A 22,254-nucleotide genomic window follows, 5' to 3' on the forward strand; every position below is an offset into this window, starting at 1 on the left:
GAGCCCCTACCTGGCGCGCCAACTATCGGTGTTTTGACCCGATGGTCCTAACCAATTAGTGAATTAGTGCTACGTGCCTAGATCCAGATGGGTGATGTAAGAAGACACAAGTTTTTATCCTGGTTTGGGCAAGAGAAGGCCCTACTTCTAGTAGAGGGGGATGAAGCTTATATTATCTTGCACCTAAGTGCTTGTAGTAGGGGGTACAAGCTGGTCAAGAGAGGGAGAGGATCCCAAGTCCCCGGTGGTGATTGAGGTGTGGAGGATGAAAACTGATGAAGTGTTCTCCTCTCCCCTTGGAAACCCTAGACTCCTCCTTTTTATAGCATCAAGGAGAGATCGTTGGAGCGCCCAGGCTTGTCGCATTGAGGAGGGGAGATGACTCCGAGCCCCTATAGCCGGCATGGCCGACAGAGTGGCCTTTGTACTTGTAGTTGACTTGGATCAGGAGGACGACATCCGAACCCTGTATCTTGCATCTTGACCGAGCAAAGAGCTGAGGCCAGGACCGAGGGCTCGGACGCGTACCCGAGCCTGCCTGATAGAGGTGTTGTCCGAGTCGTAGTTGTTGAAACAATGATAAGTATGGTGAAAAGTGCATGGTAATTCTCCCCGTATGGTGTAAAGCAGACTTTACGTTGGTCCTGTAGCCATCCCGTTGTTAGCAGTCTTCGTGGAGGAGTTGGTAGCGTATTTTTGTCGATTTATCTAGGCCGAGGCTAGGCTCGAGCGAGATGGAGGTCCCTCCCGAGGCTTTGGTCGAGCCTGCCTCGGGGCATGCAGTCGTGTAGGGATGGGTTAATACAGTTGTCGGAGTGGCCTCCTATGGGATTCACGGGGAGTTGTTGCCAGGACAATTGGTCGAAGCTGAGCTCGGGCGAGACAGAGTCTTCTCCCGAGGCTGAGGCTGTCTTCGGGCGAGGCGGAGTTCTCTCCCGAGGGCGAGGCCATGCCCAGACGCGTGCACGTCCCATCCAGAGTTGTTTGAATACAGTAGCCGTCGTAGGGGAGCAGTGGTCGTTATTCCCGGGCGTGTGTCATCATAGTTGGTTAAAGTGAATGAGACCGTGGTCCCATCGCTCCCTGTTTATCTACGACATTATGTGGGGTAGGTATCTAAATCATAGCATTAAATTTGCACGTCTCCACGGGTCCCGTGACCTTTGACTGAAGCTGGGCTCGAGGTTGCCCTCCTGTCCGAGAGGGGCTCGAGCGAGGCGGAAACCGCCATTCCGTGAAGAGGGGCTCTCGTGAGAGATGAGGATTTCTACCGAGCGCTGCCTTCGCCCGAGGATAGGCTCGGGCGAAGCAGAGTTTTGAGCGACCGTCGAGCGGGGTCTCGGATGAATCATGATTCATCCTTGCTTGACCTCGAGGAACATGTCTCATGATTTTTTTGGGTTGTTAGGTGTTAAACATGTTTAGGGGCATAATCTAAGTACCCCTAATTATGATACCCGACAAATATACTACTAGAGTAAATAATGAAGTACATCTTTAATTTGTTAAGAATTTTTATAACTTTTGATAGTTTGACTGTATGATGATTGTAGGGGAAGCTTGATTGAACCATTGTTGTTGCCTCAATAACGACAAGCGACAGACCTCGTCAACATAATTCATAAAACGTAAATAGAAACTGTATAATTTCTAAAGCTAAAAAGTTACATAATTCATAAATGGTTTATGGATTTTTTTTATTTTGTAGACTTCAAAACGAACTATTAAAAGACGACACATGGCAATAGATGGTTGGTATCGACTGGTTTAGATTGGTACCGATCCCTTATCTAACACACCGGTCAATACTGACCGATCGACTCTAACATGATTGGTACCAAATGAATGGATCACTTATTAGATTCATCGATAAATTTGTTGAACCAGCCGATATTAGAACTAGAGCAATCGATAACGACCATGCCACAACAGTCACTATCCAATATTGTTTACCCTCGGATCAAGCCTCACGTCTCTCTCGTTTTAATTAACACTAGTACCATGCACGTGTGTTGCGACGTCAAATAAACTATTTGTCAAATTGTTAGTGCACAACGATTACATGAAAATGAACAATTGGCAAGGTGCGCCACCACGAAAGATGCATCTGGTCGGCGTCGTTGATGAGTTGGAGCATGTTTAGCTAGAGTGCGGCATTTTAGGCGCCCGCAAAACACCACCCCTCAGGCCGCTCCATTGCATTTAGGTCCTTTCCTGCGAGGCACGCACACGCCAGGTATAGCCACGGCGCGTCGTTGAGAGCACCTAGAGGGGGGGGGGTGAATAGGTGATCCTGTAAAATCTTAACTTATAGCCACAAAAACTTGTTAGAGGTTAGCACAATAGTTGCCAAGTGGCTAAGGAGGAGATCTTGCACAAAATGACAATCACAGAGAAGACACAGAGATTTATCCCGTGGTTCGGCCAAGTACAAAACTTGCCTACTTCCACGTTGTGGCGTCCCAACGGACGAGGGTTGCAATCAACCCCTCTCAAGCGGTCCAAAGACCCACTTGAATACCACGGTATTTTTGCCTTGCTTGTCTTTATCCCACTTGCGAGGAATCTCCACAAATTGGAGTCTCTCGCCCTTACACTTAAGATTCACAAAGAAGCACGGAGTAAGGGAGGGAAGCAACACACACAAATCCACAGCGAAACGCGCACACACACGGCCAAGATTCGAGCTCAAAGACTATATCACAGTTTCTCACAAGAACGGAGCTCGAATCACTTAGAATCACAAACGAATGCGCAAGAACTTAGTGTGGATGATCAACAATGCTCAAGAGTTGCTTGGTGTACTCCTCCATGCGCCTAGGGGTCCCTTTTATAGCCCCAAGGCAGCTAGGAGCCGTTGGGAGCAAATCTGGAAGGCCATTCTTGCCTTCTGTCGTCGGGCGCACCGGACAGTCCGGTGCACACCGGACACTGTCCAGTGCCCGATTTCTTTCCTTAACAGGCGCAGCCGACCGTTGCCGACCGTTGCAGATCTGGCGCACCAGACAGTCCGGTGCACACCGGACAGTCCGGTGCCTCCTTCCAACCGTTGGCCAGACCACGTGTCACGCGCAGATTCCGTGGCCGACCGTTGGCCCTGGCCGACCGTTGGCTCACCGGACAGTCCGGTGCACACCGGACAGTCCGGTGAATTTTAGCCGTACGCCTTCAGCAAATTCCCGAGAGCGGGCTCTTCGGCCGAGGGAGCCTGGCGCACCGGACACTGTCCGATGCACCACCGGACACTGTCCGGTGCACCACCGGACAGTCCGGTGCCCCAGACCGAGACAGCTCCTTGGCTGTACACAGCCAAGTCTTCTCTTCTCTTCTTATATCTGTTTCTAACACTTAGACAAATATATTAGTACACAAAACCAATGTACTAAGACTTAGAAACATACCTTTGTTGTAGATTTGCACTTTGTTCATCCATGGGCATTGATTCACATTGAAGCACTTGTGTTGACACTCAATCGCCAAAATACTTAGAAATGGCCCAAGGGCACATTTCCCTTTCAATCTCCCCCTTTTTGGTGATTTATGCCAACACAACATAAAGCAGATAGAACAAGTGCAAAATCACTTCAAATAAAAACTCAAATTGGTTTTGATTCAATTTTGGCATATATGGATCATCCTTTGCCACCACTTGGTTTGTTTTTGCAAATCAAACTCAAATCTCTATCTCTATGTCAAACACACATGTTGAATCATAAAGAGAGTCATTCCAAAAGAGATTGTCAAAGATTTAAAAAAAAACTCCCCCTATTTCACATTGACAATAGAGACAATAAGAGACAATAAAAGCTTTTGACAAAACAAAAACTCTATTCTACTATTTTCAAAATCTCTCAAGTGGTAGCTGATCCATTTATCACTTTGGCCTTTATTTTCTCCCCCTTTGGCATCAAGCACCAAAACGGGATCAATCTTGGCCTTCGAACCCCATTGCCTCACCAAGATCTTCAATAAGAATACAAAGGCAATAAGATTGCATGAGATGAACTTGGAATTAGTTACCCTCTCATCGGAGTGCAGTGGAAGTCTTTCATGGTCCAAGTCCACCTTTTCCCTTTCAATCCTCCTTCGAGACTAAATCATCAAACTCAAGCACATGGTTAGTCTCAAAGGGTCAAGTTGTAACACATCTCCCCCTAAACATGTGCAACACTTTGCAACGGACTTGTGAGGTCCAGGGAGTGTTTGTACAACTTGAGCACCATAATAAGCAACAATATGCAGAAAGGAACATGATCAAAAGCATAAGTACATGTATGCTACAATTCAATCCAGGTTCCGCGAATCTATGACATTTAGCTCACTACGCAACCTGCAAAAGGTCTTCTCATCTAGAGGCTTAGTGAAGATATCGGCTAGCTGGTTCTCGGTGCTAACATGAAACACTTCGATATCTCCCTTTTGCTGGTGATCTCTCAAAAAGTGATGTCGGATGTCTATGTGCTTTGTGCGGCTGTGCTCAACAGGATTCTCCGCCATGCGGATAGCACTCTCATTGTCACATAGGAGTGGGACTTTGCTCAGATTGTAGCCAAAGTCCCGGAGGGTTTGTCTCATCCAAAGTAGTTGCGCGCAACACTGACCTGCGGCAACATACTCGGCCTCAGCGGTGGATAGGGCAACGGAGGTTTGTTTCTTTGAGTTCCATGACACCAGGGACCTTCCTAAGAATTGGCACGTCCCCGATGTACTCTTCCTATCGACCTTACATCCGGCATAGTCGGAGTCTGAGTATCCAACTAAGTCAAAGGTAGACCCCTTTGGATACCAGAGCCCGAAGCAAGGCGTAGCAACCAAATATCTAAGAATTCGCTTCACCGCCACTAAGTGACACTCCTTAGGATCGGATTGAAATCTAGCACACATGCATACGCTAAGCATAATATCCGGTCTACTAGCACATAAGTAAAGCAAAGAACCTATCATTGACCGATATGCTTTTTGATCAACGGACTTACCTCCTTTGTTGAGGTCGGTGTGTCCGTCGGTCCCCATCGGAGTCTTTGCGGGCTTGGCGTCCTTCATCCCAAACCGCTTTAGCAGATCTTGCGTGTACTTCGTTTGGGAGATGAAGGTGCCGTCCTTGAGTTGCTTCACTTGGAACCCAAGGAAGTAGTTCAACACGCCCATCATCGACATCTCGAATTTCTGCGTCATCACCCTGCTAAACTCTTCACAAGACTTTTGGTTAGTAGAACCAAATATTATGTCATCGACATAAATTTGGCACACAAACAAATCACCATCAATGTCTTTGTAAAAAGAGTTGGATCGGCTTTCCCAACCTTGAAAGCATTAGCAATTAAAAAGTCTCTAAGGCATTCATACCATGCTCTTGGGGCTTGCTTAAGTCCATAGAGCGCCTTAGAGAGCTTACACACGTGGTCGGGGTACCGTTCATCCTCGAAGCCAGGGGGTTGCTCCACGTACACCTCCTCCTTGATTGGCCCGTTGAGGAAAGCGCTCTTCACATCCATTTGGTACAACCTGAAAGAATGGTGAGCGGCATATGCTAGCAAGATACGAATGGACTCTAGCCTAGCCACAGGAGCGAAAGTCTCCTCAAAGTCCAAACCTGCGACTTGGGCATAACCTTTTGCCACAAGTCGAGCCTTGTTCCTCGTCACCACCCCGTGCTCGTCCTGTTTGTTGCGGAACACCCACTTGGTTCCCACAACATTTTGCTTCGGACGAGGCACCAGTGTCCAAACTTCATTGCGCTTGAAGTTGTTGAGCTCCTCCTGCATGGCCAACACCCAGTCCGGATCTAGCAAGGCCTCCTCTACCCTGAAAGGCTCAATAGAAGAGACAAAGGAGTAATGCTCACAAAAATTAACTAATCGAGATCGAGTAGTTACTCCCTTGCTAATGTCACCCAGAATTTGATCGACGGGATGATCCCTTTGAATCATCGCTCGAACTTGGGTTGGAGGTCCCGGTTGCGCTTCTTCCTCCATCACTTGATCATCTTGTGCTCCCCCTTGATCAAGTGCCTCCACTTGAGGTACCTGTACATCATCTTCGGTTGGGGGATGCACCATAGTTGAGGAAGAAGGTTGATCTTGTTCATCTTGTTCCTGTGGCCGTACTTCTCCAATCGCCATGGTTCGTATAGCGGCCGTCGGAACATCTTCTTCATCTACATCATCACAATCAACAACTTGCTCTCTTGGAGAGCCATTAGTCTCATCAAATACAACGTCGCTAGAGACTTCAACCAAACCCGATGATTTGTTGAAGACTCTATACGCCTTTGTATTTGAGTCATAACCTAACAAAAACCCTTCTACAGCTTTGGGAGCAAACTTAGAATTTCTACCTTTCTTCACTAGAATGTAGCACTTGCTCCCAAATACACGAAAGTAAGATACATTGGGTTTGTTACCGGTTAGTAGCTCATACGAAGTCTTCTTGAGAAGGCGATGAAGGTAGACCCTGTTGATGGCGTGGCAAGCCGTGTTCACGGCTTCCGACCAGAAACACTCGGGGGTCTTGAATTCTCCAAGCATTGTCCTCGCCATATCGATTAGCGTCCTGTTCTTCCTCTCTACCACACCATTTTGCTGTGGTGTGTAGGGAGCGGAGAACTCGTGCTTGATCCCTTCCTCCTCAAGAAATTCCTCCACTTGAAGGTTCTTGAATTCGGACCCGTTGTCGCTCCTTATCTTCTTCACCTTGAGCTCAAACTCATTTTGAGCTCTCCTGAGGAAGCGCTTGAGAGTCCCTTGGGTTTCAGACTTATCCTGCAAAAAGAACACCCAAGTGAAGCGGGAAAAGTCATCAACAATAACTAGACCATACTTACTTCCTCCTATACTCAGATAGGCGACGGGTCCGAAGAGGTCCATATGCAGCAGCTCCAGGGGTCTTGAAGTGGTCATCATATTCTTGCTGTGATGTGCTCCTCCCACTTGTTTACCTGCTTGACAAGCTGCACAAGGTCTATCCTTTTCGAAATGCACGTTAGTCAAACCTATCACGTGTTCTCCCTTTAGAAGCTTGTGAAGGTTCTTCATCCCCACATGTGCTAAGCGGCGATGCCACAGCCAGCCCATGCTAGTCTTAGCTATTAAGCATGCATCTAGGCCGGCCTCTTCTTTTGCAAAATCAACTAAATAAAGTTTGCCGTCTAATACACCCTTAAAAGCTAGTGAACCATCACTTCTTCTAAAGACAGACACATCTACATTTGTAAATAGACAGTTATACCCCATATGACATAATTGACTAACGGATAGCAAATTATATCCTAGACTCTCTACTAAAAATACATTAGAGATAGAATGCTCATTAGAAATTGCAATTTTACCTAACCCTTTTACCTTGCCTTGATTCCCATCACCGAATATAATTGAATCCTGGGAATCCTTATTCTTGACGTAGGAAGTGAACATCTTCTTCTCCCCCGTCATATGGTTTGTGCATCCGCTGTCGATAATCCAGCTTGATCCCCCGGATGCATAAACCTGCAAGGCAAATTTAGGCTTGGGACTTAGGTACCCAACTCTTGTTGGGTCCTACAAGGTTAGTGCAAATTTCCTTAGGGACCCAAATGCAAGTTTTGTCTCCCTTGCATTTTGCCCCTAACTTCCTAGCAATTACCTTCTTACCCTTTCTACAAATAGCAAAGGGAGCATTGCAAGCATAATAAATGGTAGAAGGTTTGTTCACAACTTTTCTAGGAACATTAGCAAAATTTCTCCTAGGCATATGCACATCATTTCTCCTACACATATCTCTATCATGCTTATAAGAAGAACTAGAAGCAAACATGGCATGAGAATCATAAACATCATAAGCATTTCTAGCATGTCTCCTATCATGGTACAAGAAAGCATGGTTCCTTTTAGTACTACTAGCCATAGGGGCCTTCCCTTTCTCCTTGACGAAGATGGGAGCCTTATGGCTTGTTAAGTTCTTGGCCTCTCTCTTGAAGCCAAGACCATCCTTAATTGAGGGGTGTCTACCCACTGTGTAGGCATCCCTTGCAAATTTTATTTTATCTACTTCACTCTTGCTAGTCTTAAGTTGAGCATTAAGACTAGCCACTTCATCATTAAGTTTTGAAATTGAAACTAAGTGTTCACTACAGGCATTAACATCAAACTCCTTACACCTAGTGCAAATTGTAATATTTTCAACACATGAGTTACTTGCTACTTCTAGTTTAGCAGTTAAAACATTAATTTCACCTTTTAAAGAAGAAATGGTTTCATTACAAGTAGAAAGTTCACAAGAAAGTATTCCATTTCTTTTAACTTCTAGAGCAAGTGAATTTTGTGCACTAACAAATTTATCATGTTCTTCATATAAAAGGTCTTCTTGTTTCTCTAAGATTCTATCCTTTTCATTTAAGGCATCAATTAACTCATTAATCTTAGCTATCTTAGTTCTATCCAATCCCTTGAATAAACTAGAGTAATCAATTTCATCCTCACTAGATTCATCATCACTAGAAGAATCATAAGTATTAGCATTACGAGTGATTACCTTCTTTTCCCTTGCCATGAGGCAAGTGTGATGCTCGTTGGGGAAGAGAGCCGATTTGTTGAAGGCAGTGGCGGCGAGTCCTTCGTCGTCGGAGTCAGACGAAGAGCAATCCGAATCCCACTCCTTTCCAAGGTGTGCTTCGCCTTTGGCCTTCTTGTAAACCTTCTTGTTCTCTCTCTTCCCATTTTTCCCTTGCTCCTGATCACTATCATTTTCGGGACAGTTAGCAATAAAATGACCAAGCTTACCGCATTTGAAGCATGATCGCTTTCCCTTGGTCTTGGCCTTGCTTGGCTGTCCCTTTCGTCCTTTTAGCGCCGTCTTGAATCTTTTAATGATGAGGGCCATCTCTTCATCATTAAGACCGGCAGCCTCAATTTGTGCCACCTTGCTGGGTAGCGACTCCTTGCTCCTTGTTGCCTTTAGAGCAATGGGTTGAGGCTCGTGGAGTGGACCGTTCAAAGCGTCGTCGACGTATCTTGCCTCCTTGATCATCATCCGCCCGCTCACGAATTTTCCAAGTACCTCCTCGGGCGTCATCTTCGTGTACCTGGGATTCTCACGAATATTGTTCACGAGATGAGGATCAAGAACGGTAAATGACCTGAGCAGTAGGCGGACGACGTCGTGATCCGTCCAACGCGTGCTTCCGTAGCTCCTTATTTTGTTGATAAGGGTTTTGAGCCGGTTGTAAGTTTGAGTTGGCTCCTCTCCCCTTATCATGGCGAATCGTCCAAGCTCGCCCTCCACCAACTCCATCTTGGTGAGCATGGTGATGTCGTTCCCCTCGTGAGAGATCTTGAGGGTGTCCCATATCTGCTTGGCATTGTCCAAGCCGCTCACCTTGTTGTACTCTTCCCTGCACAAAGATGCTAAGAGAACAGTAGTAGCTTGTGCATTTCTATGAATTTGTTCATTTATAAGCATAGGGCTATCCGAGCTATCAAACTTCATTCCATTCTCCACAATCTCCCATATGCTTGGATGGAGAGAGAATAAGTGACTACGCATTTTGTGACTCCAAAATCCGTAGTCCTCCCCATCGAAGTGTGGAGGTTTGCCAAGAGGAATGGAAAGTAAATGCGAATTCGAACTATGTTGAATACGAGAATAATCAAATGAAAAGTTCGAATTGACCGTCTTTTTGTAGTCGTTGTCATCACCCTTTTGAGAAGAAGTAGACTCATCACTATCATCGTAGTAGATGATCTCCTTGATGCGCCTTGTCTTCTTCTTCTTCCCTTCCTTTCGTTTATACCCCGAGCCGGAGTCGTTGGATTTGTCATCTTTTGGGTCGTTGACGAAGAACTCCTTTTCCTTGTCGTTGATTACTATTCCCTTCCCCTTAGGATCCATCTCTTCGGGCGGTAAGTCCCTTTGTGAAGAGAACGGCTCTGATACCAATTGAGAGCACCTAGAGGGGGGGTGAATAGGTGATCCTGTAAAATCTTAACTTATAGCCACAAAAACTTGTTAGAGGTTAGCACAATAGTTGCCAAGTGGCTAAGGAGGAGATCTTGCACAAAATGACAATCACAGAGAAGACACAGAGATTTATCCCGTGGTTCGGCCAAGTACAAAACTTGCCTACTTCCACGTTGTGGCGTCCCAACGGACGAGGGTTGCAATCAACCCCTCTCAAGCGGTCCAAAGACCCACTTGAATACCACGGTATTTTTGCCTTGCTTGTCTTTATCCCACTTGCGAGGAATCTCCACAAATTGGAGTCTCTCGCCCTTACACTTAAGATTCACAAAGAAGCACGGAGTAAGGGATGGAAGCAACACACACAAATCCACAGCGAAACGCGCACACACACGGCCAAGATTCGAGCTCAAAGACTATATCACAGTTTCTCACAAGAACGGAGCTCGAATCACTTAGAATCACAAACGAATGCGCAAGAACTTAGTGTGGATGATCAACAATGCTCAAGAGTTGCTTGGTGTACTCCTCCATGCGCCTAGGGGTCCCTTTTATAGCCCCAAGGCAGCTAGGAGCCGTTGGGAGCAAATCTGGAAGGCCATTCTTGCCTTCTGTCGTCGGGCGCACCGGACAGTCCGGTGCACACCGGACACTGTCCGGTGCCCGATTTCTTTCCTTAACAGGCGCAGCCGACCGTTGCCGACCGTTGCAGATCTGGCGCACCGGACAGTCCGGTGCACACCGGACAGTCCGGTGCCTCCTTCCAACCGTTGGCCAGACCACGTGTCACGCGCAGATTCCGTGGCCGACCGTTGGCCCTGGCCGACCGTTGGCTCACCGGACAGTCCGGTGCACACCGGACAGTCCGGTGAATTTTAGCCGTACGCCTTCAGCAAATTCCCGAGAGCGGGCTCTTCGGCCGAGGGAGCCTGGCGCACCGGACACTGTCCGGTGCACCACCGGACAGTCCGGTGCCCCAGACCGAGACAGCTCCTTGGCTGTACACAGCCAAGTCTTCTCTTCTCTTCTTATATCTGTTTCTAACACTTAGACAAATATATTAGTACACAAAACCAATGTACTAAGACTTAGAAACATACCTTTGTTGTAGATTTGCACTTTGTTCATCCATGGGCATTGATTCACATTGAAGCACTTGTGTTGACACTCAATCGCCAAAATACTTAGAAATGGCCCAAGGGCACATTTCCCTTTCAGTCGTAGAGTGCGGCTAGCTTTAGCGCGTACATCATGCGCTCCCCTTCGCAGTTCACACACACGAGAAAAGAGGCAGCAACAATGCCTTTTTATCCCCTGCACATTTTGTATGTGAACGTCACAAAATCGGAGCTTAGGCTATTCACAATAGAAGTTTCATGAAAGTTTCATACACATTTAATGGTGTGCCAATCAGCATTTTGGATGCCATGACATAACATTTAAGAGGAATGAGTTTCATAGAATAAAATTAGTTTCATAGGGATGAAACCATGTCAACCCGTTTTCATGGTCTTGGAAACTATGTGAAACCTCCATTGAGAGTGGTTTGTTTCATCTTGACATATTTTACTAATCTCTATTGGTCATTTAGTTGCAGCATTTAATTAGTATGTTAATCTATGAAATAGTTAAATGAAAGTTTACATTGATAAACATTGTTTCATTTTTAGTTTCATGACACTCTTGATGATGTGACATTGTTGGAAAGAGTGCTATAAAATCCCTATTGTGAATAGCCTTACGGGGCGTTTGGATCCCTTCATTTTAGAGGAATTGAAATTCACTCAATAAAGTAACTTATTTAGTTTGGAATTTGATATTGCACCACTTTCCAAAGTTCAGATATAAGACTATCTCAAATTCATGGGGTGGAGGATGTGAAATGATTTTATGCATTAGTATAATTTGTTTCTATTCTGTCACTTACATGACACTCTTCGTCTCACTCCTCTATAATAAAAATGTAGCACATAAATATCTCCTACATCTTGCTAATAATAGTATATAAATATATTTTGCATAAAACCGGATTAGCTTAATTGATATATGCCTAAATTATTATTATTAGAATGAAATTCAATTCCAATGATCCAAACAGGGCGTTAGTGTAATTGAATTTGTCGAAAGCTCCCACGCCAAAGGATCTGTGCCAACTTGCGCCACCATATCAGAACCATATTATGTTGAATATGACAAGGACACTACTGGCTCGTTACCCGGTCACTTCGCGCATGTCAGTCAAAGACAATGAAATTGCTTTATATATCTATATCCCTATATAATCTATCAGTTTTAACTTTGTAAAACCCACCTAACTAAATTATCCATGCACTTATTACTTTCCCTAAATCCACTTAATGAATTACATCTCCACATAACACACCCTCAAAACCAACGATTTAAATCACTAGATAACCCTCTTCTCCTTTACTCACTCAAATCCAATAGACAGTGTTATGTGGATCATCTTTCCTCCCTCGTTCATTTAGATTGTCTTTCCTACCTTATTTCTCACACGCACAGTAACCCCTACCTCCCTCCCCCCCCCACACGCTGCTGCCCCCTCCTCACTCGCTTTCCCGCCGTCGATTCCTCGCTCTCCTCAAAACCGTAACGTTCACACAAATATTAGACTAGGGATGACAATTTGACCCACGATTTCGGATATCTGTTGAATATCCAATCCAAAGGAGCCGGGTAAGGATATATTTTTTGACCTGTGGGTCAAATTCATATCCGATCTGAAGTTGGACGAACATGGATTAGGATATTATCTCCGACCCGTGGGTTATCCGTTGTATATCCGAAATCGATCCATAGTTTATTTTTTGGTCTAGCCCATATTACACAACAAAGAGCAAACCTTACCTCCATGAACCTCACGTCTAACGCTTTCAATTCCCCATTGTTGGCCGCCCCTTCTAGCCTTGTTGGCTTCATGTGTTGTGCCCAGTGCCCCTTCCAAGCCCCATAGGCCGCATCATAGCTGGCGGCTGATTGGCGACTACCCCTTTTAAGTTCCAGTGTCTGGTCATAGGCCACAAACCCATAATAGTTCTTTTATTAAGTTTTGAATTGTGTACGATGGTGAATTGAGAATAAATTTGATTAGTTATGCTATTGAATTGTTGAAAATGATTATGGCTGTTATATCCGACAGATATACAAAAACCGTCCAAAATCCGAAGGGCACAAGTATAGATATAAATTTCTGCCCGTGGGTATGGTTGCCGATAGATATTGGTTGCAAACATAGATATAATTGTGGACGGATATTTATAATATCTGTTCCGAATTCGATCGATCGCTATCCCTACGTTAAACTAGTAGTGGTAGGAGAAGAGAAGATAAATGTCAGTTTGGACGGCAGCCTACAGCGCATCACACCACGCCTAATGTGCGGCTATCAAATCGGACGGCTACCAAATCGGGCACCACACTTGCGACGTCTAAAGTGTGACGTGGTATGGCGCTTGGTGCATTGTTCCAAACAGGCCAAAAAATTGATTGGTAACCCAGCCACGTCATACCAGCGAAACGAAACCCGCCTTCGTAGTGACTTTTGGTTCCACGTTCGTCGTTCTCGAAGGAAAAGGAGAGACTTTTTGAGCCTGCGTGCACTTTTCCCCTCGAATCAGGAGTCGAGACTCGAGAGCGAGACTGGGAGCTTCGAAAGCCACACGCCCCACGGGCCACGGGCGCAGCTCCTTTCCCCTGTACCCCCCAACGGCCCAACCCCGCTGGGTCGCTACTCCTCTGCTCCTCCGGTGACCGCGTCATGCCGCTCCCGACGATGACCCACTCCTCTGCCTATCTCCTCCCGGCCCCAACCGCCCCGTCCGACCCCAGCGGCGCTGCCCCGACCACCTACGCGCTCGTCGTCCTCAACCAGCGCCTCCCCCGCTTCGCGCCGCTCCTCTGGTCCCGCGGTGATGCCCCTCTCCCCCTCTCGCCATTGTTGACCGCCTTCCGCTTTGCCTGGCCGGTCCCCGCCGTCTGACCCGTCTGCTCTTGTTTTTTTCCTCGAGGCCAGCGCGCCTGCGCGTGTGCGCCGACGGAGGCGCCAACCGCGTCTTCGACGGCATGCCGGAACTCCTCGCGGGCGAGGACCCCGCCGAGGTCCGCACCAGGTGATTGCGAATCCCGACTTCGCCTATTCATTGCGTTTGCTCGTACGTCTCTACGTCTGGTCCAATGAACTGCTCGTCATGTGCTCGATGGAATGCACCGGTGACACTGCCGTAGTTACCTGCTTGTGCACGGATGCGCCGGCGAGAGCGACGTAGCTGCTCGCATGGCGCCAAGGCGTGCCTTGCCGAATCTGGCTTCCAGATGTGTTGATTCCCAAATATGTTTATTACGTGCAGCATCTGCCTTGCCACTTTGTAAACACATGGTTTAGCTGGTATTGATAAAATTGAAGACGCCCTCCCCATTGTGCTGTAGTTGGCTAGTTGCTAAATGTTGCCATAGAATGCCCCCTCGTCCTTTCTTTGATAAGGAGTACGAGACAACCATCTTGGTCTTTCACTTCAATGATGTTTTTTGGAAGGAAAGCACGGTGAAATTATCTAGTGGTGTTAAAATTATGTTTGTTTTCTGACTCTACATATGTGTCTCGCTCTTTTGCCCTTGGTAGTTTGCCACAAATTTGAGAAACCTCTATGCATTTCTTCTCAGATTCGAAAAAATGTTAATCCAGTTAGTGTTAATCAGCTGAAGACATTGTGTATGTGGGGAATATTTTGTGCAACCAGAGGAGGATGGTTGGCTGATTTACCATGGCCGTACTAGTTGGCATGAGATATTGAGATGTATACAGTTTGGAAGGATTCAGGGCAGTTTTAATTTAATGTATCTTATCTTCCTGCAGGTACAAGCCAGATGTAATTAAAGGGGACATGGACTCAATAAGGCCAGAAGTGAAGGAGTATTATTCCAAATTGGTAACTACTGTATATTTTGGCATTTAGCATCCATGGTTGAAAATGACAGGCTAATGCTTGGTGGCTCATACGTGAACCATATAGTCGTCCTGCATTTAACAACTGTCAAGGACAGTTTTGAGTGCACATGTATAATACTATCAACGTTTTCCCAACTAGGTCCACATGAATATGTTACAAGTTCTCCTTTGGCTGCTGCTTTTGTCAATAATAAACTGGATATCAGACCTTGATCTCTGCTCCCTCTGATTTCAAATGCAAGTCGTTGTAAAACCTCTGTTTGTCTGATATTCAGTTCAATCATCAATATGTCAATGATTGTGTAGATTGAGAACATAGAATCAGTACTCCTAAATTATTCGTTGAAAATACATTTACATTGTGGGAGGGTTATGTGGCTGGTCACAGGAGACATGTTCTATTGCTGCTCGCCTGCTCCAGGCCGTTCCTGACTTTTTAGGGGCCCGGTGCAAAATCCGAAATGGAGGCCCATCCCCACACAATATATATATCATATTCAACGTATATAAATTATAATGCACTATTTTTAAGTTTATAAGATGACAAATATAAAATATAGCAAAAACACATAGTTGTTATCCGATGTTATTAAAAATATCTTCTAACATTTTGTGATACAAATCATCGCTTATACCATTAAGATTAATCTCATCCAACAACTTCTTTTAGATACATATAATCGCCAAACCATTTAACCTCTCTTAAGTCATTGTTGACCTTAAATAGTTCAAAAAATATTTCAAGTTTAAAAATCTTCTCTCTGTCGATGCAACCATCATGTGTATAGTAAATAATACTCTCTCTGTATCAAAATAGAATTTATTTTGCTTCTCTAGTTGATTCCTCGTCATCTAGTTGAATATAGACATAAAAATCAAGAGTTAAAACAAATACTATTTTGGAACGAAGTGAATATTAGATAAGTAATTGAGACATTAGTTTAACAATCTAAACGAAACTGATCGATAGTGCATCACTCTTGCGTATTTATGTCTAGGGTAGATATGCTTAGCGTAAAAAAAGTGCTAACGTCCAGTGGCTAGAGGGGCCCTTTGTTTTTGGGGGCCCGGTGCGGCCGCACCCCCTCAGGGCCGGCCGTGGCCTGCTCCATGAGGTTGTGAGTTCGGTTCCAGCAGGTAGCAACATAAAGACTTCTCAAAAAGCCAGGGCTCTCTACACTCCTGTTTTTTTAATATATATATATATATATATATATATATATATATATATATATATATAGTATAGATTTTTTATTTGAAACTATATGTGTTCTTTTTTTTTCTCGAACGACGCAGGAGAGCTGCGTGTCATTTCATTTAAGAAGAAAAAGATACACACTCGAGGGGGTGGAAAGAAGCCCCCCCCTCAACACATCACCAAAAGGATAAAAACGCGCCACACACTAAACCTAAAATCAACAACCACACAGGGCTGCTCAGGCTTCCAGCCTTGGCTTCCTGCCGAGCAGCTCATGGAGGGCCGTGTTTCCGGCCATACACCAGAGCTCACTCTTCCTCTGCTACTTCCTGACAAACCAATGAAACACTAGGACTAAGACCCTAAACAACGCACGCGTTCCTATGTTTCCAAATTGTCCAAGCAACAAGAATGACGAGAGAATTAAATCCTTTTCGCTTCTACTTTGGCACTTTGTTGACTGCACTTCCCCACCATCAAGCAAAATTTCTCTCAGTTTGCGGGGCAGTGGCCATGCAGCCCAACATAACATAGGATTTTGGTCCAAGTCTCCCAGGAGAAGACACAAGACACTAGAATGTGTTGAGCTGACTCATCTTCCTGGTCACAAAGGAGGCAGACACTAGGATGTGCCAGCCCATGTTTCAGCAAGCGATCCACCATCCAAACTATATGTGTTCTTACAAATCACAGGTCAAAATGTCACATTTAGGACTATGTCGAGGTCCTAGACGACCTACGTTTGTAATTGAAGTGTTTGTTAAGATTGATTTATTAATTACAGTGGTATGTGAATGGAAAGAGACATGCTTTAATTACCTGCATATGTTAGGCATAGCAACTCTCCGAACTTCCTAGTGGAATAAACTATGCCTTGTTTTGTTTTAGATTCTTGTCCAGAGGATCTGTATCTAAAGAATAAGAAGTAAGACATGCAAACATAATGCTCTATTGTTCCGTTTGTCAATTGTAATTTGAAGACTGCACCTCAGTTATTCATGTACTTCGAATATCCTTGGGAAGCTCATGTACTAAGAAATTAGGCACTTTGGTATCCCCTGTATTTTTTTCTGATTAACTGCCTTTGCAGAAAATTCATAGAAGCCATTGGTAAATTGAGTGTGTACATGTTGCTTTTAAGATGCTGCCTCCTGTTCATGCACCCTTGTTAATGCCTTCATTCTGGAAGCTCATTTGTCGACTACTCGACTGGGACATGAATCTTTCGTGACCTAATGATACTCTTCTTTGATTGATTACAGGGCACAAACATAGTTGATGAATCACATGATCAGGACACAACTGACTTGCACAAATGTGTATCATTTATCACAAGCAATCTCCCTATCCCAGAGAAGTCTAATGTAGTCCAGTTGAATTGATTTAAGAAACATCCATTATAACTTTGCAATGTCAGCTTGACAGATTTTACTGTGATTTTATGTACCTGCAGCTGTGTATTCTTGTTCTTGGCGCACTTGGCGGAAGGTTCGATCATGAGATGGGGAACATCAATGTATTATACCGCTTTTCAAGCATCAAGATCATCCTCCTATCAGACGACTGTTCAATCTTTCTGCTCCCTAAGACACACTCCCACGAGATCCATATTAAGAAATCGGTTGAAGGTCCTCACTGTGGTTTGATTCCGATGGGTGGACCGTCAGCTACCACAACAACCACAGGGCTCCGATGGAATTTAGGTAAAAGCATCACCTTATATATCTCCTTTCCAGTATAGTCGTATATGGCAACGTCTAAATCAATAAATCATTATACTGCACTTGCTCTTCAGATAACACCAACATGATGTATGGTGGATTGATAAGCACATCTAACATCGTGGATGACGATAAAGTAACGGTGACTTCAGATTCTGATCTGGTTTGGACCATATCGCTTCGGAATTGAGTTCAACTTGTATAATTCCATGCCCAAATTTTGTCGCCTCAAATTACATGTATTCAGTTTCAATATTATTCTGTAACTGGTGTGATATTGTTTTCCGCTGCATGTCGTTATGTCCATATATGTGAACTTATTCTTCATAGTTTAGGAATCCAGCATCTGCCAGCCAAATGTCCCCACAATCTATATTCAGCTGTTTCACACTTTCACTGTTTGTGCATCTGAATATCAATCAACTTTGTCGAAGAAGTGCATGACTGCAAACATCTCTCGTATTTTTTTCAAGACGATTTTCTTGGCCATTTTAGATGCATTCGGATGTTTTTAGATAAGGAGCCGCCGTCAGCTCAGCTCATGGGACCTATTCGTTTCGTTCCTGATTAAACGTTATGTTTCGTTTGGATGTTGATATTGGAGAGCATGAAATTAAATTGTGTTAAATACCAAACCAGTCATGGTATTGAAATAAGATGTAATTTTACTGATACACAGAAACTCTAATAGTGGTGGTTGTGAATCTATTTTTATTGGTGTTTTTTAGAAACGTTAGTGCTATAGACCAGTAGAAATCATCATTTTATAGGCGAGTAACTAAGGACCCCTAGTGGAAATTGATTTTCACTATCGGTTGAGCTAAAGAAAACGTCTCACCCGCCAGCCAAGTTGTGGCATTTTTCGCACAAATTCACGCGCTACACGGTTGCTAGGAATCGAACCTTGTATCTCACCCAAGCGCATCCTTATCTACCACTTTATTTATGACATGCTTTATATCTAGTTTGTAGTTTTGTTATTCACATATTATAACCAACTGAGTGTAAATTGCTTGTTTGATACTGTTAACGAATTCAAATAAAAAGTTGTCAACTACAAAGTTCAATAACTTTTAAAGTTATATAACTTTTATTTTGACATGTTTTTATCCGAGGTCGTTTGCAAAATTTGAATTTTAAATTTGCCAAATTTAGATGTAATTTTTAAGAGACGAAATGGTTCAAATAAAAAAGTTGTTAACTATAAGTTTCATAACTTTTAGAGATCTATAACTTTTATTTTGGTGATTTTATTATACGAGGTCGTTTGAAAAACTCGAAAAATTAAGGATAAAATGATTTTTAGTGGCGATTCACTAAAAAACATGTATTTCTAAATGCGGTTTTCTTAAGGCGGTTTTCTTAAGGAACTGACTGTAGAAATATGATTCTTGTGACAGTTTTTTAAGAAACCGACACTAAATATAACACACACGGTTGATGTGTGCTTGTGAAGACATCCTTGTGACTTGCGAGTGGCTCCAACAAGAATTATGTAATACATGAGCTTCTTATATCTTGGTGAAAAATACGGATTAAATAGCAAATAATGAACCTATTAATCTAATCGGCCCATATTTGACGTATGTGATGCTATATTAAATCTATACTACTCTATTAAAAACATAATATGGGTGTCTGGCGCTGACAGCCCGTCCAAAAAGAAGCACGCCAGCGAGAAGCACTGCATCGTGGCCCAGACCCTAGAGCCCGCTGTCGTGGCTGACTTAGCCAAGACGACGATCACCACTGCCATTACCACGACGACGACCGACGACTTGAGCGAGATCACCACCAAGACTGCTATACCGGAGGACTTTGACTCCCTCACGCACCTGCTACAGCAGCTCGAGCTTGGCCTATCCGACTACCCCTCCACTGAAAAGGTGGTGTTGGACGATTAGGACTCCTATAATAAGGTAGGTTGCAAAAAATACAGATTTCAGTCTAATGAGTGCATAGAAACTGGCAATTCATAGATGGAAGATGTAGCCATTTAAAAGATAGAACTTACAAACCGCTCTATGCTCACCTTGCAGTCCAATACATATTTCATGATTATGTAATCATAGAGTTTTAATGTGGATCTCTTAGGTTTCTACACATGAAATCATAGAGGACTACACATGAAATCATAGAGTTTTAATGTGGATCTCTTAGGTTTCTACACATAGTGTCTCACAACTTTCTCCAAATAATCTAAAATTTTTATCACAGCCTATACATGTGATATCATGACACGGGGACAAGTTTCATGATTTTCTGACTTTATTTGTGTTTTATACAATTTTTAAACACGTGGATGCCAAGTTCACGGCCATGTTTAGTGAGCACGTTGCTCGAAGTTTCCGGTACACTTCTAAAATCGGTCGTAACTTATGCTAAGTATCATGAATATCATTTTTTCATGCACGGTTTTCCAAGTTTCGAGTGACCTGCAGTTCAAATTTGAATTTTCCGAAGAAATTCAAATAAACGAACTAAATCTACTAAATATTGCAAACACTGCTATAATTGTCCCAAAATGATACATGTAGGTCTATATAGTTTAGAAACATACCACAAAAAGTTTGATGCTGAAAACAAGAAAAAATTCAAATGTACTTTGCCGAGTGTCAAGTGGTAGACACTCGGCAAAGTGGGCTTTGCCGAGTGTCCTCGGGTGGCACTCGGCAAAGAAGAGGAAAGTAGTCTTTGCCGAGTGCCCCGGATGACACTCGGCAAAGAAGGCGTCTTTGCCGAGTGCCGCCGATCTGGCACTCGGCAAATCCTTTTTTAAAAATAAAAAAAAATCTTTGCCGAGTGCCGCATCGCGGGCACTCGGCAAAGAACATGAACTTAGCCGATCCAACGGCTTCTCCCTGTTCTCTCTCTCACTCACGCTCACACTCGCTGCACGCCCGCGCCGCCCGCTCGCCGCCGGTCTGCGCGCCCGTGCCCGCTCGCCGCCACCCGCCGCCGGTCACCTCGCCGCCGGCCTGCGCGCCCGTGCGCGCCCGTGCGCCCGCGCCGCCCGCTCGCCGCGCGCCCGTGCGCCTGCCGCTCGCCGCGCGCCCGCGCGCCGCCCACGACCACCGACGACCTCCACGCCGTCAACCGCTCACGACCTCCACGCCGTCACGCCCGTTCGCCGTCGTGCACCGTCCACGCCGAGCAAATAGGTATAAACTAATTTTTACATTTTAGTTGCTAACTATTATCAAATAAATGTATATGTGTGGTTGTGTATTGTGATTGTGTATTGTGAAATAGAATTAGGTTTTTTGTGTGTGATTGTGTATTGTGAAATAGAGTTAGGTTTTTAGTCCTCACTTTGCATGCATTAGGTAAGTCTTCTAATTGTTTATATGGTTATTTAGGCATTAATATATATGTGTGGATATGTATATGTGTGGATGGCAGCCATCGTGCTGCTACTTATATTTACAGGCTTTGAAAACCTCCCCGTGCAGGGGAGGTGCTGCCGGATTTTTTTGTTGATAGGCTTTGGTTAAATATGTTATAGGATGGAGCAACGTGAGTGGATGTACACGGGGCGTAGAGGAAGAAACGATGTCACTACTGAATGGATTAGAAAGACCGATGATTTCGTTGAACGGGCATATGGCGAAGCTGCTAAAGGAGCGAGTCTAGTCCCATGCCCGTGCAGCAAATGTGACAACCGGAAAAGAAAACCAAAGAAGACCATGGTAGAACATATTTGGAAGAATGGATTTACGCCGGGCTATACTCGGTGGATATTTCATGGTGAAGCGCATCGTACGAGAGAGGAGGTGCTGAGACAACGTGTCGAGGATTATGACGCGGATGCGGGGGTAGCAGATATGTTGAACGACTATCAGGAGGCACAGTACACGGGAGGATGTATGGATGACGAGCCAGAGCCGACTGCAAAAGCGTTCTACGACATGTTCGACGCGGCACAGAAGCCCCTTCACGGCCAGACAAAGGTTTCTCAACTAGATGCCATTGGGCGTGTAATGGCGTTCAAGTCGCAGTATAGCATGAGTAGAGACGCATTCGATGGCTTGTTGACGGTTATTGGGAGTCTCCTTCCGGATGATCACGTTCTGCCAAGGAGCATGTACGAGGCACAGAAACTACTTCGTGCACTCAAGATGACGTATGAGCAGATTCATGCTTGTCCGAAGGGCTGCGTGCTATTTAGGAAAGAATACGCGGAGGCAAAGTACTGTCCCAAGTGTAATTCGTCTAGGTTTATGGAGGTAGGCTCTGGTGATGGACAAAAGAGGCAGCTCGACATCCCCTTGACAATCCTACGACACCTTCCGTTCGTACCGAGGATCCAGCGTCTGTACATGACAGAGGAATCCGCGAAACAGATGACTTGGCACAAAAATGGAAAACGATACAATCCTGACAAGATGGTGCACGCATCAGATGGTGAAGCATGGAAACACTTTGATGACATTCAC

At 44.6% G+C, this 22,254-nt stretch overlaps 1 protein-coding gene across 1 annotated transcript; it reads left to right on the forward strand.

Moving 5' to 3' along the window:
• Window positions 1-13,525: 13,525 nt before the first annotated feature.
• On the forward strand, window positions 13,526-18,254 carry LOC109944860 (thiamine pyrophosphokinase 1). The gene is made up of 6 exons (XM_020550377.3): window positions 13,526-13,862; window positions 13,967-14,063; window positions 14,807-14,879; window positions 17,360-17,461; window positions 17,551-17,800; window positions 17,893-18,254. The coding sequence occupies exons 1-6, from the start codon at window positions 13,712-13,714 to the stop codon at window positions 18,006-18,008; spliced, it is 789 nt and encodes a 262-aa protein (XP_020405966.1). The 5' UTR covers window positions 13,526-13,711; the 3' UTR covers window positions 18,009-18,254.
• Window positions 18,255-22,254: the final 4,000 nt, after the last annotated feature.

This window comes from Zea mays, chromosome 3 (genome assembly GCF_902167145.1).
Source record: "Zea mays cultivar B73 chromosome 3, Zm-B73-REFERENCE-NAM-5.0, whole genome shotgun sequence".
Taxonomy (NCBI): Eukaryota; Viridiplantae; Streptophyta; class Magnoliopsida; order Poales; family Poaceae; genus Zea; species Zea mays.

Coding starts and splice junctions, on each gene's coding strand:
- LOC109944860 (XM_020550377.3), top strand. CDS start 13,712: ATGCCGCTCCCGACGATGACCCACTCCTCTGCCTATCTCCTCCCGGCC. Junction 17,462..17,550: donor CTATCCCAGAGAAGTCTAAT/GTAGTCCAGTTG, acceptor ATGTACCTGCAG/CTGTGTATTCTTGTTCTTGG. Junction 17,801..17,892: donor AGGGCTCCGATGGAATTTAG/GTAAAAGCATCA, acceptor CTTGCTCTTCAG/ATAACACCAACATGATGTAT.